Source organism: Sander vitreus, chromosome 17, assembly GCF_031162955.1.
Source record: "Sander vitreus isolate 19-12246 chromosome 17, sanVit1, whole genome shotgun sequence".
Taxonomy (NCBI): domain Eukaryota; kingdom Metazoa; phylum Chordata; class Actinopteri; order Perciformes; family Percidae; genus Sander; species Sander vitreus.
Window position 1 is genome coordinate 10,618,940 of NC_135871.1, and position 19,533 is coordinate 10,638,472.

Below are 19,533 nucleotides of genomic sequence, written 5' to 3' on the forward strand. Positions count from 1 at the left end.
AGTATATGATATAAATATATATATATATATATATATATATATAGTATATATATATATATATATATATATATGTATATAAGATATATATATATATATATGTATATATGTATATATGTATGTATATATATGTGTATGTATATATATATATATATATATGTGTATGATATGTATGTATATATATATGTATATATATATATATATATATATATATGTGTGTGTGTGTGTCCTGATGTGTTCGCACTTTTCAGACAGACAAATTTGCACCAAAGGGCAATGCGATTGTCCTTGCCTTCTGCCAGTCTGTTAAGTGGAGCAGGAGGTTAAGTGAGCCCATATAAAGCAGGATAAAAAATAGAAGACCACATCATTGCACATCAGGCCATTTCTACTGGGCTTGATGGTATAATAGCTTTCCGTCCACCGCAGGAGCTTTAGTGCAGAGCAGACTGCTCGAGAGACAACAGTGTCAGGAGCACACCGGGAACTGATAACCTGTAACGGAGGAAAAAGACAATTCCAATTTGTTTCAGTATATAGATAATTTTGTCGGCTTTCACATTCAGAGAAACTTTTTTGTTTTGCCTTATTGACACATTTACCCTGGGTCAAGATCACGCTGTCCTCTGCTATGAATTGTTGGGTAACAGGTGCCAAACACAGGGGGCTGTTTTTCAGCTATTTTTTCCCCTTTGACTCTCTTTCTTGGCCAACATCAGGGAGCTGTAAACCATGAAAGATTCATGGTGGTGGAGAGGGCTCTCACTCTCACCGTGCAAGAAGAATCACTCTGGATGTTTTATTTCTTCGTGTCTCTTCGTGAGACAAGTTCATATCAGACTTGTCATTTCTGGATAATATTAATGCTTGCAATGAACACCTGTGAGATTTGGCTGGCTTGTGTATGTCTATAAATACTCAAGAGTATTGTTAGTGGGGTGTTAGGGAGATCAATGTTATTGCCATTCAATGCCTCTTTTTTTTTTTTAGTGTAGTATTTAGGTACTTTACCAAATTGCTTTAGGAAATCTTTTTAGAAATGATTAAAATGCTGTTGCTGGCAGCTTACATAGTTTTCTGCCATAAACCAAAGGTAACCTGCTGTGTGTCTGTAATTCACTCCCTCGCTGCTCCACAGCTACTCTAAAGTAGAAGCTATTTGCTTGGTTTGATTTATGCTCTGCTCAGAGCTCCTGAAAGTTCATAGCCGGGCTTCACAAAAGAGGATTTCAGCTCTCTCCTAGAAGGGTTATGAAGGCCTTCACATTAGCTATGGCATGATGGAAAGTGGGCACTCGCATGCTTTGAGTGCATAATGTACAGTATGTATGAGTGTGGTGGGTGTGATACGTATCAGTGACAGGAAATGATACTTACCCGCTGAGGGTCTGTGTATGTTCCTCATTCCAGCTAAGCTTCCAGCACAAGGTGGGAGTGCTTTACTGCAAGGCCGGCCAGAGCACAGAGGAAGAGATGTACAACAACGAGAGTGCCGGACCGGCACTGGAAGAGTTCTTGGATCTGCTTGGCCAGAGGGTGCGCCTCAAAGGCTTCACCAAGTACAGAGCTCAGCTGGATAACAAGAGTAAGATATAAAAAAAAAAAAAAATCATCAAACTAAAGGTTCACAAAGTGAAAGCCCACACACTTACAATCCTGCTGAGTGCAGGTGCTCTGCTTTTTCATATATTTTTTTTTTTAGGGCTGTGATGTTTTTTGTTTTTTTTTGTTAAGTCTACTTAAATTTAATCTTGATTTCTATTCAATTACATCATCAGCTTATCTAACACAATGGCCTTTTGTAATGAGGCCGGAGACCTTGACTGCCCTGTCCTGTGTTACAGCGGACTCCACAGGCACACACTCTCTCTATACCACCTATAAGGACTATGAGCTGATGTTTCACGTGTCCACCATGCTCCCCCACACACCCAACAACAGACAGCAGGTGAGTAAACTCCACACTCTATCCCTTTCAGCAGACCACCATGTTTGCTTTACTGTGTGGTGAGCCGGTGTCTAATGGTGGTAATAAGTCCCAGAGTAGCTTTCTTTTAGGATTTCTTCAATCCGGGCTCCTGCCAAACTTCCCCAGCGGCTCATTTTGCCCTGTAATGACTTATCAGTTGAAAGCATGAGCATTGCCACGGTAACGGTACCCCACAGTAGGACTTTAATCAATGCATCCCCAGGGGCTGGACCCGGCATGTTATGAGATGGGCCTCTGAGTCTATCTGTGCTGGTGGAAGTGGAATTAAGTGCATACAGTGGTGGACTGGCAAGCGATGGCCCAACTAAGCCGCCATTACAGAGGTTGAGCCCATAATAAAAAACCTGTGGATACAACCCTACAGAGATATTAACAATGTAGATACTGAGGGAGGCGGTCAGAGGCAGGATCTACAGTGAAACACTGCAGAGACCTAATCTATCAAGTGCATCTAAAATGTCTGATTGGCAGGATCTAAGGGGGTTGTAATTGTATTTCATGGAGTCCAATAGTTTAATTTAATCCCTGGTGGTAATCTTCCAGGAGGCCCAAGCAGAGCTCACCACATTCATTTCTTCATCCTTTCCAATTTACCTTGGAACCCTCTAATCCTGCTTGTTTCGGGCTCTTGCTGACCCTCGCTGCCAACCAGAGAATGAGGTTAACTATCTGCACAATTCAACAATACAAGCAGTCTAAATTGGGTTTGGGGGAATATGTCTCTTTCACCCAATAAGGCCCAAAAGTTAGAGACGCGAGCTTGTGACCGGGAGGTCGTCGCTTCAATCCCCGAACCGACAGGATAAAGCTGGGCGGGGAAAGTGTAAGAGCAGCGTTTGCCCCTCCCTCATTACCACCACTGAGGTGCCCTTGAGCAAGGCCCTAAACCACAATTGCTCCGGTGGAGCTGCTCAGTGGCCAGCAGATCAGACTGATGTTGTACTGGGCAGCTTCCAGATGTGAATGTGTGTAACTGTGTGAATGTTATCAGGACCTGCAAAAGAGAGGCTTCAGTGAAACTCCCCTGAATAAATAAAGGTTAAAAAAAAAAGAATTGTGTTCACAGAATACATCTCCCTCTTCCAAAAAGCCCTTTATCTTGATTTCGAACACAATATTTCAGAATCAAAAATATGAAGCTGTATCAACAAATAACTCTGTGGTTAGAGCTCTGTAAATGGTTTGTTGTTCTTGTGTTGCCACTAATGCCAAAGACATTACATTTAACTTGTCACTTTACATTTAAATATTATGGGGACTTTAATTTCCTTGACTTGTCCACTCAAATGCTTTCAAACCCGACATAATCACCCTCCACAAGTGAACTGTTGTACTATATGCACCCTGTATGTGATGCCTTTTCTCCTAGTTCTGTATTTGACTCAATTTCTCCCTCCTTTTATAGTTATTAAGGAAGAGGCACATTGGCAATGATATCGTCACCATAGTATTCCAGGAGCCCGGGGCCCTTCCTTTCACTCCCAAACACATCCGCTCTCATTTCCAACATGTGTTTGTCATCGTCAAGGTCCACAACCCCTGCACTGATAACGTCTGCTACAGGTAAATGGAACAAGCGTGCACCACGCCTGCAAGGCTCTCTTAAAGCTATTTTACTCAGGCTGCTGAAAAAGGAGAGGAGGAGAGGGTTAAATCGTAACATCTGAATTTGGTGGCTTTGAGTCACCAGTCCACCAGTCATTAGAGTGCCTTGCCATGAGATAAGAAGCAAACTAATATCCTCAAGACAATTTAGAGGAATGTGTTTATCTTTTGATGTGCTTTGCATAAATGTCTTCATGTCAAATGATTCTACATGAACTTTTAAGAGGGAATAATAATAATAGCTGAGTGCTTTCTGTGGTTTCTGTCATGACTGTATCGTAATGTGCAGGAATCACAAGGCTCTTTTGATCTGTTCAGTGATGATACGGTTATTATCTTCAGAGACACCTTGAAATTATGACTTACGAATCTACAAGTGTTTCTGAAGTCAAGACGACTCTTGTTAATAACATAGCATTTGTTGAACAAAGCAAGATTAGTCTGAGCTCCTCTCAGTCTTTCCACCAGAAATAATTTCCCTGAAAGCCATATAATTTCAACACTCTTCAAATGACTGCTCATTATATGCACATTTTAATACCTGTTCACCTTTTCACACTCGCTCAAAAGTCACCACAGCTTTTTGATTTATTGATTCCATCTTGTTTTCCAGCGTGGCCGTGTCCAGATCTAAAGACGTGCCTCCATTCGGCCCCCCTATTCCCAAGTCTGTAACTTTCCCAAAGTCAGCAGTATTCAGGGACTTCCTGCTCGCCAAGGTCATCAACGGAGAAAACGCCGCGCACAAGTCAGAGAAGTTCCGAGCCATGGCGACTCGTACGCGGCAGGAGTACCTGAAGGACCTGGCTGAGAACTTTGTTAGCACAGCCACTATTGACTCCGCTGTCAAATTCAGCTTCATCACCCTCGGAGCCAAGAAGAAGGAGAAGGTGAAACCCAGGAAGGACGCACATCTGTTCAGTGTTGGCGCCATCACCTGGAGCGTCCGTGCACGGGACTTTGGCCAGTCGATGGACGTGGACTGCTTGCTCGGCATATCCAATGAGTTTATTGTCCTCATCGAGGAGGAATCCAAAAATGTGGTCTTCAACTGCTCTTGTCGTGACGTCATTGGATGGACCTCAGGGATTATGAGCATTAAGATCTTCTATGAGCGAGGGGAGTGTATCATGTTGTCTGCCCACGACAACTGCGGAGAAGACATCAGGGAGATGGTGCAAAGACTAGAGGTAAGATCCTTAAAGGCTCAACTGTAATAATCTCTGTCATTTTGGAAGTTTCAGTCTCTTCTGGATTAGACCATAGGGGAGATGGTCTGAGCCTTTATAGCATACTTTATGTATTCAGTTTCAGTTTCCTCAAATCATACCACACCAAACACAGAGTGAGTAATGTATTCTCTGTAGGAGCTCTCTGTGGCTAATTGAGGGTTTCGCCTTAGTTTGGCATCCACTTTATTTTTGATATAATTAGCATATTATAATCAAGTCGTCAACCCAGGGGTGTGTCAGAAACAGTTTTAATAGGTCGGCCAAGGTGCAGCCCAGGGTGGCAGTAACGCACAAACATGCACTGACAGATTTAAAAAAAGAGAGCATCAACACTAGCCAAATATTATTGACACCATTTCCTGTTCAGCCACGGGGGCAGATTAATGCGCCAGGAAAGCAAACAAAGAATTTAGGCTGTATGCATCTCCGTATGCACGCTGCATTCATCTTTGGTCACTCTTTTGGAAATGAAGAGAGAACATTTGCGCCAGTCTTCTCTGTGCGCTACATCGCTGGGGAAGCACAATTGTTGTTGTCTTATCTCTAATATGGCTAACATCCAAACAAGTGCTAGTGCAGCTTTGTTGACTGCTGATTAAATAGCTTTTTCGTATCTTTTATGAACCTCCTTGGAGTAGTTTTAGTCCCAATATGTAATGAAAATGCCATTCCTTGTTTTGAAAATGAGTTCACCAGTATATCCTTCCTAAAAAGAGACTTAGAAGTAACTTCCATGAAACACTGGGTAGCAATCTGTCATCAGAATTGCCCAGTAAATCTATTATGACCATGTTTCACACATAAGCTGCATGGCATGTGAAGGAAAATGGCTGTCTTTACTTTAAATTGTGCAGTGAGGCATTTTACTTTGGGATAGTTGTGGTAGCTCTGTGGTGAAACAATGCATTCTGCAAATAACGCTCTTACCATTGCAGCTTTACTACTTACCACAAAGCCTTGTTATTCTATTCCCATCATTGTGCCAGCAGAACTGTTGCTTGTTTAACCTATATCTATCCTGTCAAGTCTCATGTGTTGCAACTCTACGCTGAGCTTATGGTATTTCATTTTTTTTTTTCTTTCACTGCCTTTTTTCCTCCGCATTCTTGACAGAATTAACCCAAAATGTATTTGTTTTTTTCTGACTTTCCTCTAACCTGTCTGCCTGGTCCTTTTTGGCTTGTCCAGAGACAAGAGTGTCACTTGAATGTGAAACTGTAAAGTGAAATCTTTGGAGTCCAGAGAGGATTATAGACCTCATGTTGATAGCTTTCTTTGGCTCATCACACAGAATCAGCAGAGGTGTACAGTTAAACGTTTAGGTAACACAAGTACAGATGTTGTCCTGCGCTTGATCAGGATCAACGATTATTAAACAGCTTTTTTAATTAAAAAACAAACCACAGCCACTCCTTGCGGCAGACGGTTTATTTAATGGGAGTGGCAGATTAGCGATAATGTGATTTTGCAAATGTCTGTGCACAGGTACAGAAGGAGGTAGCTTAAACAGGACACCAACCCAGTTTTTAAGGGGAGGACAGGAAAAACAGACACATTTTTTAGGTCTGACAGGCTAAGAATAGAGGACACTTGGCCTCACTACTTCACTCCTATTGAGAGCTATCCACTTAGTCCAATTTCTCTCATCCCCATTTTGTAGTTCTGACTTGGCCACCTGTACAACTCTGTGGCTCTGTGGTTACATTGTGTGATTTTTTTGGGGGGTCTGCATGTCTTAAAAAGGTGTCAAATTAGGTCAAAACACCTGGTTCCTCAGCCTGGACACTGGCATCCAATGCCTTGTATCCGCTCCTTGTGTTGCTACGTAGGCTTGCTTATCCTATTCTAATTTGGATAAGTTTGTTTACTGAACCTCTAATCAGGCAACCCTTTGTTTCCTTTGTTTAAAAAAAAAAGGTTGAATCCTAAAATTCAAACCTGAGCTGTGCATGACCTTATTTCTGCCTGCATACTCTCCTCCACAAATCCCTTTGGCAATGTCATCAACAGTCTCGAAATTTCCAATAGACTCCAGCCAGCATGTCATTAGTTTAGCGAACAACATGGGAGTACCAATCCACTTCCTGCAAAAAAACACAGGATTACGATAGGCTGAGATAATTACACTTTGTATTATCACCTTTTGCAGTGAACTTTTTTTTGGAGGAAATTAAACCAAGCAAAAGTAAATGTGCACATGAGCACAGAAGTGTTGCATATCCCAACCACCGCAAAAAGCCCAAGATCCCAAAGAAGTATTTACCATAATTAATCTTAAAAGGGCACGGATGTCATTCAGCGTCTACTCAACTCATTGTAAGAAAGGACAGAGCAGGATATATTAGCATATGTGATTAGTCAAAGGACAATGCTTCCTCATTCACTATGCTAATATCCTCTCACATTTACTGTCCACTTACCCATGGGATTTGTGAGGGATATTTAACAGGAAAAGCTCAGAATAAGTATTAATAAGTGGGTGGCTATTTGTGTTACTCACACAGACAGTGAAGCAGCAGCAGTAGGCACGTTTGGGTATAAGCTGACTGTGCATATGTTGTCCCAAAGGTGTCGGTAATGTCCCAGAGGTTGGACTTGAATCGTGTTTCATTGGAAGGATTTACAGGCTGCCGGACCTGTGATGTAATGTGAACCAGAGTGAACAGAATGCCCACTGTAACACACAGAGGAGCCCAGTGGGAGAGCACAACTAAAAGCTTTGTGATACCGTCCTGCGCTCCAGGGTGTTGCTGAGCTGGGTGGCTGCGTGTTCAGCTTTTATGAGACAAGTCATCTAGGCTTGCATGCCTTATTTATTTCGTTTCCCTTAAAGTACAGACAGTCTTCCACATTGTGTGTATTGCTTTATGTGCTATATGCATCAGCAGGGCTAGGATATAAAAGCAAATCACAGTATCTGCTATGATTTGAGTGATAGAAGAGGCAAAATAAGTAGCAAAATAAAATGAGGAAAAAATAGAAGGGCACTCAGAGAGGGCAGACCTACACCAGGGCATGCCCTATCTCACAATGTTAATGCAGTGGGAATTTTCCCTAAAGGGAACTCATTTTTTCAATTATTCCAACCCCACATGAATGCTGCACAAATGCCCTATCTCGCAATTTCAACGAAAGTGAAGTATATATATTTCTGTTTCCGCCTTGTGATTCAGATCTGCTCCAAAATTCAAAGGGTTCATCCTTTGCCCATGTTACACCCTTCCACCAAGTTTCATGACAATCGTGGCAAGTAGTTCTTCTTGTAATAGCAACAGCTGTTTTGAACCAATTAGAAATCTTTGGGTTTAAGACTGTTGGTCTGATAAAACAAGGTATTTTGAATGTGTCAAATAGTATAAACATTTTACAAAATATTTCTGACATTATTGGATAATGACAAAAATTGTTACTTAAGCCCAGTTTACACCAAGCAGTCCACTTTAGTTCAGTTCGTTACACATTAGAATGGGTATTTCTTTTACATTTTTACGCTTCATTTCGTCCCTTTTTTTTGTTACACCTCTGTTTAGGTACCTAGCACACTGACTGCAGTCCGTTGAGTGGTGCATTGTAAGCAGGATGTAGCAGTGAGGAATGAAAACTTTTTTTAGTTTGTTTCTCAGCGCATGGCTGTCTAAGGCTTTCTTTCACACGTCTGAGCAATGCAGGAGGAAAACAACAACACTGTTTCAGGTTACCCATAACCCTGCATAGCTCATAGTGATTAAATTGGTCAAGAATGAACCTAGCGTGTTGGACATAATAATGTGTACTGAAGGACAGTTTCGGGATTTGTTTTCATGCTAATCGAATGTGACCAGTTTTAGCAAACCGCAATTAGCTTATAACGCTAGTCGGCCGGGCAAGGGTAAAAGTAAAAAGAAATCGCTATTTCTATACCACTAACAAGGCTCAAAAATAGCACACCACACTTCCACGATAGCATAATGAGGGTCCCTACATGTAAACCAAGCATTGAGAACTTTGTGGGGTACAGTTAGTTTTACAAATATAGTTTATAAAGATAGTACTGCTCATGAGAGGCAGGCACCATCTGGGAAACAGACACGATCAGCCGAACGACGAACGCCGTGCTTGAGCTATGTGGTCGTCCCTCGACTTGCCATGACTGTTTTCCCCCAAGATGCCGCCTGTGTATAAGTGAACGGTACTGTCTTTTATAAACTATCTTTTGTGCTATTTTGAGCCTTGTTAGTGGTATAAAATAGCGATTTCTTATTACTTTACAGTTATAAGATACTAGCGGTTTGCGCTAAAACTGGTCACATTCGATTAGCGGAAAACAAATCCCAGAGAACGGCCGAACTCGGCACAATGTGTTATTAACCCCTAGGTTCATTTTTGTGCCAGATTTGTCCTTGGAGTACTGCCTGCGGTTGAGCAAAACACATCTTGTGTTTAGGTACGTGTCCATACAGGTTACATACGGCTTCTAAGAGTACTATACCACAAGGGCTTTACAGTATAATATATCAGTTTAGAGGCTGCAAAAAGGAGTTTTTCATTATTGTTTGTTTTGATTGTTTATGCTATAAAATGTCCAAAAAGTTGTTGCCCATGATGACATCTTTACATCATGGGCAAAATCCAAAAACATTCAATGTACCCCTACTATCTATCGTTTCTGCTTAATCAACCACTAAAGTGATGAATAGATTGCCATGTTTGTTGTTAATAATTTTTTTTGTTAATCAACTAATTGATTAATCAGCACCATTTTGAGGCTTTATTAGTAACTGCTGACATTAATGTCTTGATCTGGCTACTCTTACCCCATTAAGCACAATTGTGCCGTATCCCACTAGAAGCTACCGTCCTAGATTTAGAAATTGATTCACAAATATTCAGCCCAGGAGGAGACAGGTGTCACTCGATTACCAATCTGTGCTTCAGTTCTTTGAAGCTCAGTGGGAGTCAGTCTGTGAAACATGCCACTACAGACGGTGTCATCAGTGTCAAAGCTACTTCTGACTGTCAGACCTCTCACTGAGGACCAACGTCAGCAACACTACTTGACAACAGATTTGAGGCTGATATTGTTTGTTTGTTTGTTTCTTTCGGACAGTGTTGTATGTTAATGTAACCGGTCATTAGATCCCGTCATTAGGCTCTGCATGGACAGCAGGACACACACACACACACACACACACACACACACACACACACACACACACACACACACACACACACACACGTCCCCATCTTTCATCAAAATACCTTTACAGGCCACAAATCCCTCCTATGAGATAATGAGTGTCCTTCTACATTAAGCCATTATAGATTTGGACCATTCGAAGGAGAACCTGGGCCCATTATTTTCTGGATGGACTGAATAAAAAAGGCGTTGATGAAGGCATTTAGAAAGCTATTATTTAGGCCTAATGCATTTCTGACAAAGGGCAGGTCCCTAATACCCTGGCCAATGTCTTCATGCACAGGCCATTTCCTTCCAGACTTTGCCCACCAGAGAGCTTTTGGGCTTCTCATTTCCAATTTTGTTTGCCCTTAATGTTTAATGCAGAGTGATTGTTTAGATCGTGGCTCATCTCACCAAAGTGCTCCAACAGTTTTGTCTCTCTTTGTAAACTGAATCTATGAACATGTATTTATTGCAAAACGGAGACTGTGACTTTCACTAATTTCACCAACAGAATTTGTCCTTTTCTAAGTAAATAGTTACGTTTTTAGGGTTGTGTCTCACTATATGAGATCCATCATTGTTGTCTCAGGTCCCCTCTCACACAGCAGGGTAGGATTTCTGCCAGTGTGAGAATCTGGTGAAGTGTTGACAGGCCATAGTTGGAGTTAATGTGTCCCTGAAGCCAGCTGCCACTCGGAGGCAAATGGAGGCAGTCAACCACAGCTGAACCATGACTAATCTGATGGGTGATTAAAGCTCATTGGGTGCAGTGTGAATTTCTTTCCAGTGTGTCACAAGAAACCTTGTCCAATCCCACTGTTTACCCACACTGCATATATAAGCTCAGTCACTTCATGTCATCGAGGTGAATAGATAGGCTGCAGTTGCAAGTTTTCATCTCTGTTCAGTCTAGTCTTGGTGTGTTTTACTGAAACATTGCTGTTGAACCAAGATGGTTGCCTGAACTTCAGTTGAACCTGAATTACATAAAGCAGAGGCTTAGGCTAAGCCACCGCTGAGCAAAGTGACAAACTTCATTTGCATGCGAGTACATGATTGGACAAGAACCAAGTTTAAGTTTCTTCCAAGCGCGCAATTTGACAAGCAGCAACTGTCCGCCAAGTATCCATTGAGGAAGTCTCCAGTCCCTGGCTGCAGTCTGCAGAATTGTGAGAAAAAAAAGGGTGAAGAGATCATGTTGTGTTCATCAGCTGCCAGTGGATGCAGATTATGTGTTGATGAGTAAATGTTGTCCTTTTATAGAAGTAAGCTCTGGTTAATAGACTTAGTTGTATGGACAGGTCTGTGTTTCAGGGGACTTGTTGATCCTAATTGCCCACACAGCACCCACAGAGCCACTGTAGTCTAGTCCATAGAAACTGGTATGTATTTGTGTGTGCAGTAAATGTGTTTTAGCTGCCTTTATGCAGCTCTAATCCAGTTAGCTCTGTCATGTACCTTCTTATTAACTATCATTTTGAGAGGTTCTTTGAATTTTCCAAACAAACATGCTTGTGCACTTTGGCCTAAGGACGGGATGTTTCTCTACTCTTAATAGTGTTTTTCTTGTGTGTGCATATGTGTGTTTCTTGTGTAATAAAAAAAAGTGTTTCTGGTGTCTTTTATGTTTTTGGATCAGTGCAATCAAGACAAAATCAATATACTTTTATTGTAGATGATGAATACATCGATTTTGATTCTGGTTCCAGATCACCACGAGAGGTTGCGAGACGTCAGAGATGACTTTGCGTCGGAACAGCCTCGGCCAGCTCGGTTTCCACGTCAACTTTGAGGGCATCGTGGCCGACGTGGAGCCCTTTGGCTTCGCCTGGAAGGCAGGGCTGAGGCAGGGCAGCCGACTGGTGGAGATCTGCAAGGTGGCTGTCGCTACTCTCACCCACGAGCAAATGATTGACCTGCTGCGCACATCCGTCAGCGTCAAAGTGGTTATAATCCAGCCCCATGAAGATGGCGCTCCCCGAAGGTAACTCCTCACCTTTGTTTTCTTATGTTTTACTTGAAAACTAACACTTTCTACCAACACTACAGACAGGGGATGCTTACAAAACATATGCAGACTTCCTAATATCTTTACATTTTGGCCCCTGTGGTTAGTGAAATAGAGAAGCAGGTGCTCTTCAAAAATGTATGAGGCATGAGTAGTTTCTTTTTCTCATTTTTCCATGCAGCTGGGGTAAATTAACTTGACATTTGCGCTCATGTTTGAGATGATTAGCATAAAGAAATGCTTACATACTGTTTTTGTTGCACAAGGGTTGATGTTGTTCTCCGCTGATTTCTCTGGAGAGGGGACTGTCTTTGTATTGATGTGGCTTTGTTGCAAGAGAAATCTCCAGCAGGGCTGTGGAGTCATGCAGACACGGACAGTCAGCGTTTCTCCCTAATGATAATGAGAGGAGCATTTTGACTAATGGCTTAACTCTCGCTGCCATTGTCTGACAGCTCACATTTGCAGATTGCTTTTTTTTTTTTCTTTTCTTTTTTTTTTTTCTAACCTCGCCTTATCTTCTATTCAGCAATTAGGGTGGGAGTGTTTGGCTTTTTAGGGACACATGGTCTGTGTAAAATGCTCGTTCTGTTTGTTTTCTCTGTGAGAGACGGACAGTTCTGTGAAATCATAGCCATCACTCTTTCCCACTCACATTTTCGACATCTTTGTTTTGGTTGTGCTTCAGGCTGAGAGATTCGTGTACCAACGAATGTTTTTTTTTCCATTTTGTCACAGATAACCACAGCAAAATGATAAGACAGAGTGCAGAGGGAATACCTCCACTTAATCCCATTTTCTGTTTATGATGTTCGAGGTAATGCTAACATTGTTTGTTTGTTAAAAAACTGTGGACTAGAACTGCAAAGATTAATCAATTCATTGATTAGCTGTCAACTATTAAATTAGTCCCCAACTATTTTGATAATCGGGTTGAGTAATTTTGTTAAATAAAAAAGAAAATTCTCTGATTTCAGCTTCTTAAATGTGAATATTTTCTGGTTTCTTTACTCCTGTATGACAATAAACTGAATATCTTTTGAGTTGTGCACAAAACAAGACATGTGAGGGCGTCATCTTGGGCTTTGGGAAGCACTGATTGACATTTTTCACCATTTTCTGACATTTTATAGACCGAACAACTTTTTATATATTATTATTTTTATTATATATTAAAATAATAGACCAATTCATCGACAGTGAAAATAATTGTTAGCTGCATTTTTGAAACAGATGTGTTGATCACTGAAGAATTTTAATATCGCTCTGGTGGCGTTGGGATTTTAGATGACTGTTAAATATAAAAGATTAAGTGTAATGCATATTTTTGGAACATGATTGACATTGATGGCAGCCTTGCTGAAATCGTGTATAAATAGGATTTTTTTTAAACATATATATATATATATATATGTATGTGTGTGTATATATGTATGTATGTATGTGTGTGTGTGTGTGTGTGTGTGTGTGTGTGTGTGTGTCATGTCAAAGGCTACATAGTAGGTACGTATTCAACTGTGTTTCAACTTTTTTGTCTGGCAACAGAGTAGTAACGTATTTGCTCCCCCAGATGGTGGGCGAACATGCCTCGTCCGTGAATCCAACACAGCAGCCTCTCCGGCAGAAAAGACATCTAACCCTCTTACCATGAGCTGTGATGATACATGATGATAAAGTCGTAATAGCAGTTCAGGGAAGTCGAAAGCAGACAAAAAAAAAGATCTTCCAAACTGATTCTGTGTCGACAAACGCGTGTCTGTGGAGATATGGGTTACACACAGGATGGAGGATTCTGTAAGGAAAGCTTTTGACACAGTATTTGTGCCGTTGGAAGACATTCTGGCTCATTTTCACTAACACCACCGAAGCCTGTGAAGATACTTTAGACAGCCAATAAAATATGGTTTAAAAAAAATACACATGCTTTATAGCATTGTGCCCGAAAGTATGCGTTATATCATGCTGCAGTCCATAATGGGTGGTATGAGCATAATTCAGTGGGCTTGACTAATATATGGAGTTGCTAGCAGATGCATCTGACAGTGGAAGACTAAACTGGTCAGAGCTGTTGAGCTCTACTAGGAGATTTCCCTCTCTAACTTTAGCCCACTTTCTCATCATCGTCCCATGACACCCAAAAGGCTCCGTCTCGGGTCCTGTGAATTTTGTCAAGAGGTGAGAGGTCAAGTGAAGAATCTCGAGGGCTCTCAACTCTTTTCGCTGCTGCATCTTTGAGTTGCTAAAGTGTTGCAGTCAACAATAAGTACTCCAGTTTCTCAACTATTATCTCAAAGGAAAGGAATTCAGCAGGGGGCCTAGTCAGTCAGTCCCCTGTGGCCAGAGAGATGGGGGTTAGTCTAACAACAATGGACAAGAGTCTCATGACCTCCAGACAATGTGCCCTGGCTCCACACTGCTACCATGACAAGGAAAAATGTTTTCATAAGCACATGTTGGGCCTCGAAGATGTGTGTTTTCTCTGTACTGTTTTTAAACTGTCAGAATGTCATTTAGTCTTCTTTATTTTGTGATTCCTCCAGCTTCAATGAGGATTGATGGTATCATCTGGTTGCTAACATATTTTTATAAAAAAAAATGGACATTAAGGCAACGTTGTAACACTGTTTTGCGGCAAATCTCCTAAAGCTGTTTATGCCCTAAACGGGTTTACCTGGCTTAGCCTGAAGCCTATGGATTATGGCTCTAATATTAGTCGTACCTATAGTACTGTATTTATTTACACTGGAGGAAGGATGTGGTTTTGGCCTAGTGCAGTACCAGAGGCTTTCCATCATCACTTTGAAAAGCTTTAAACAAGTTCAACATGTTAGCCTTGGATCAAACTAATGAGAAAAAGATGAAAAAGATTAGCTCTTTGAAACAGGAATGCAATGTACAGAACATGGCAGTGATTGTATGTTTTGGTATATGGTCATCAGAGATGGAAGAGTAAACAAGGATCAGTACAATGTGGACTAAAAGGGATGATTACTACAAGACACACAAACGGTAACCGAACCAAAAAATAATAATACTATTTTCAGAGTTTTAGGCTTTTATGTATTTTATTAGAACATATTGTACATTTTAGGTTTTTATCGCAAAGATTTATGTTTAAAAATGGCGGGTAACCCGATTTTGAAGTGGGTTCAACCTGCATAAGCCCCCCTTCTGATAATAAGTATTGCCTGCGACATTCAGATGGCCACTTGTGACCTTTCCTTTGAAGTGTCATTGGACTTGTCATCAAGGATTTCCATCTGGACTGAAGTTAAGCCGGCTTTCTCACTTCCCATGCTGACACCCTGTGAAAGTGACCGCTGCAAAACCAAAACTCAGGGAACCTGCATCACAAATTGCTCGGCTTAATCCCCTCACATTCTTCACAGGAGGCGTTCTTTCCTTTAGATCAGTTTGCAAAGAAATCATTGAAAAGGGCCTTTTCCCTCTCTTTTTTGCAATCCTATACACTTTTCCGTACACCTTATTTAATGAACCTCCTGAGTCCTGACACTGTTCTGCAAAGGTCTGGTGGAGGGCACAACCTCTGTGGCTTTTTGCTGTGACATGGACTCTTGACTGTGGGAATGGATTAGCTTGTTGCTCAGTCGCTGGCCATGTCATTAGAGTGACAGCTCTCTGAGGTCTAAGGTCCTGTTGTCATACTGGTCTATTGTAATTTGTTAAGAGCCAATGGCTGAAGGAGCATATTGTTCACCTCCAACTGACCACAGACTCTTTTATTTATTTATTTTCAATGAGCAATGATGTTATTTTAGTAATGTCACGTCAAGTTGTGGCAATTGTGTTGTCAAATGATTTCCTCCAACAAGTCAGACATACAGTAGCTGTATTTCTAGCGGACTGGATGTTGGTTTTAAGTTGTAGATGTTCTCCTACAAGCTCATGTAGGCTATTGTGGTATAATGTATAACCCCTGCAGCACCAGTTATTGGTGGAAATCAAGAGGAAGCAGACAGTATTATATTAGTTCCTGGCTTCCTTCTCCCCTTATCGCTGGCTGGATGGGTCTCCTCCACTAGCAGCCTACAGCTCAGGTTTAACTATTGACCAAACATCCATTTCCTGCTGTTTCATTATGATTTATACACAGTGAGTCCGATTCCCCCTATAAATTACAAACAAGAAGCACATTCCACATACATCAGAATATGATGCGTATTTCCATTTGCAGCTATTGCTTGCAGGGGCTCTGAGGGAGACTATTAGGGTCATAAGAGAAATTCACCTCGTCAGCTCTTGCTCATTCTGGAGCAAAAAGCAGAGAACAGGGACAACGGCTGAGACCTTTCATGTTGACAAGCTGTTAGCTAGGCTTAGCCTATTCAGAGAGTAATGATGTGTGGCAACCTGACTGGACCACACAGACACAAACGCACACAGTGAATCAAGGTAATGAGTGCATTTGCAGCACTATTTTTTTCTGACATAACACAAAATGATTGACAGACCTCAGGTTTTACATAATATAATAATTAATGGGATAATGATTAAATCTGTTCAATCGCCATTCTCCTCATACACTTAAAGTACTGTAGCTTCACCCAACAAGATAAATTCCTTTTTCTTTTATGGACATCTCTGATCTTCTGATGCTGTAATGCCACTCATTACTCTCTCATACATACATATACTGTATATATAGTAAATAAATAATGTAAAGTATGGAGGATGTGGAGCACACCATGGACAGTCTTTCATCGTGAATGAGGCCAGCAAGCCGGTGACATTGACCAGATGTGAGAAACATGGTAGACGAGGAGGAAGCGAGGGATGCTCTTCTAGTTAGATCTTTATAACACCCACTGCTCCAGTGGGAGGCAGATGTAAACAGCCCAGCCACCCATGGCCCAGTTTGATGAGAGGGATTATTGCCCCCTCCACCGCAGACTTTGCAATCAGCCAGCGCACCCTCTTCAAGCTCCACTGTGTGTACATGTATGACCTCAGCAAAGTATACACAGCTTTCCATCCCCCAGTGGATTCTGGAATATGGACTTTAGAGGGGGAGGGCAGTGTAATCATTAGGTTCATGCTTGAGATGCTTTTGGAGAGCTAGCAGAGCATCCAGGCTGCTTAACCCAGACCCACCACCCTTTAAACCCCTCGTCCTTCCAAACATACACACCAAGCCTCTGCCCAGCACCAAGGATTAATGTTGCATGAAATGGCATCACAGTCCTTGTCCATCCCAGAGATCCTCAGTGTTGTTAACAGTAATGGGATGGAGAGTGAGGGAGGGAAAAGCCTCCTGTGTAGTGCTACTCAGGGGAGACCTAGATCTGGTTAAGTGGCAAGCTGAGATTTTCGGCTCTATTAAAATAGGCAAAGTGTTTTCCACTTGTTTCTATGTGCCTGATGTATCTGTGTGTTGTATGTTGGCACACACATGCCTGCACATGGACACACTATATTTAGATGTCTGCCTCTGGCTAATTATTTCTTTTTTGGTGTAGTCATGGTAATGGATGAATGACTCCCCTCCGCCAAGTTTTTACAGAGGACACCAGGGTCAGTTGTCTTGTACAGTAAAGTATGGTAACAACAGAACATTTTTAAAAATGTTATGAAATTCTCATTTTTATGGGCAAAACATGATAAAACATGCAATGTAGTGTAAAGTATAACGTTTTTACATTACTAATAATAACATTGTAATGTGGATTTAATGACTAATATTGAACGTAAATTGAGCTTTTAAACTCTTCTTATTTTTATGATTCATTACATCCTCAAGAATGAATTGTAATTGTAGATATATGCACAATGCTGAAGTAATATTGTGAAATGTGATTTATTACATTAAAATTCTTTGTTCCATGATTAATCAACTGTGTTCTCCATTGTAATTACTAGCTTCTAGGCAGTTGTAAGATTGTCATCAGATTAAAGCTGCAATGATCAATATTTTATATTATTAATGGAAAAATGACGACGTGATGTGGATGTGAAAGAACTCACTAGTAGTGACGAATTGGAAGGAATGCAACCTGCAATGCAACTGGGATCTTAGTCTCCTTTTCATCGCTGCGTCATTGCTGACCTTGACCTCCTTCTTTGTTTCCTTCCACATCCCCCTTCCCTCTCAGGGGCTGTTCCGAGCTTTACCGCATACCCATGGTGGAGTACAAAGTCGACAGCGAGGGTACACCCTGCGAGTACAAGACACCCTTCAGGAGAAACACCACCTGGCATCGGGTGCCCACAACTGCTGCGCCACCACTATCCCGGGGCTCACCTACGCAGGGCCCGGATCGCCTGCAGTGCCAGCAGATCCTCCAGCAGCACCAGGCAGCTATCCCACGAAGCACCTCCTTCGATAGGAAGTTGCCAGACGGGTCCAGGTAACGCTAGACTTCAAAAGACTATGAATTTACATAATGAAAGAAGTTTTTGGACAGACATTTGGAAATGATGTTCAGGTACGGGTCGGGGCTCAGTCACATCAGTGCGATAAGGTGTTGAACATTTTAAATTTAAAACAGCTTATTATGTAGGTAGTCAACTGCGCGCCTGTGTTAAAGTGCGCTTGTTGCCCCGTGTGCACTGATGTGCTCATCTGTTGACATTTCTGAATGCCTTCCTACAGTTTCTTAATAAAAGCGGGCTTTCCACACAAACAAACGTACATGTGTCATTAGTATGAGAAAAACATGTGATTTTAACTGTGTCGGGCTCGGGTCGGGCTCAGACATAAATATCTTAATGCCTGTCGGGCTCAGATCGGGTTCGGTTACTGCTCTGTCGGACGCGGGCTGGGCTCGGACAGAAAAATGCGGCCCGATCCGCACTCTAATCCACACACATTAAAGGAACACTGCAAGAGCTTAAAGAGAGATTTTGCTGATTTAAATCCAGCTATGTGTCATGGCAGTGTGTTTAGATGAACAATGTTTGGTTTCTGTCCGTGGCACTAGTGCATGAAGCTCCCCGCGGAGGTCATCGCCAGATGATGCGACATGCGGCACAGAGGTCTGCCGAGATCCACTCTTCCATGCACTAGCTCCACGGAGACAAGCCACACACCGTTCATCTAAACATACTGCACACACAAAGATGACACAGAGCTGGTTTGAAATAGGCAAAGTATCCCTGTAAACATTTCCTTTATCCACCTGTAAAAGAACACACTACATTTGGGTTAGTATGTGTTCAGTTATTATGAATGTAATGTCCATAAAAGGTTTTGACACCTTTACCACCTACAATATGCACCATAAGACTAAAATTAAAGCAGTAGTAAGCCTTACACAGATACCAACTAACAATTAAAATAATTAAAGGAACACGGCGACTTATTGGGACTTTAGCTTATTCACCATATCCCCCAGAGTTAGATAAGTCCATACATACCCTTCTCATCTCCGTGCGTGTTGTAACTCTGTCTGACGCCCCTACCGCTAGCCTAGCTTAGCCCAGATCCTGGAGGTAACCGGTTCCATCTAGCCTACTGCTCCCAATAAGTGACAAAATAACGCCAACATGTTCCTATTTACATGTTGTGATTTGTATAGTCACA

At 41.7% G+C, this 19,533-nt stretch overlaps 1 protein-coding gene across 3 annotated transcripts in view; it reads left to right on the top strand.

Moving 5' to 3' along the window:
• Positions 1 to 19,533, top strand: part of LOC144532303 (signal-induced proliferation-associated 1-like protein 2) — an 89,258-nt gene that overhangs the window by 46,258 nt on the left and 23,467 nt on the right. For all 3 annotated transcript variants that reach the window (XM_078272990.1, XM_078272992.1, XM_078272993.1), the window contains exons 5-10: positions 1,408 to 1,582; positions 1,842 to 1,945; positions 3,393 to 3,550; positions 4,206 to 4,782; positions 11,695 to 11,969; positions 18,104 to 18,358. In XM_078272990.1, the coding sequence (XP_078129116.1) occupies positions 1,408 to 1,582; positions 1,842 to 1,945; positions 3,393 to 3,550; positions 4,206 to 4,782; positions 11,695 to 11,969; positions 18,104 to 18,358 (1,544 nt within the window). The remainder of the gene's footprint in view (positions 1 to 1,407; positions 1,583 to 1,841; positions 1,946 to 3,392; positions 3,551 to 4,205; positions 4,783 to 11,694; positions 11,970 to 18,103; positions 18,359 to 19,533) is intronic.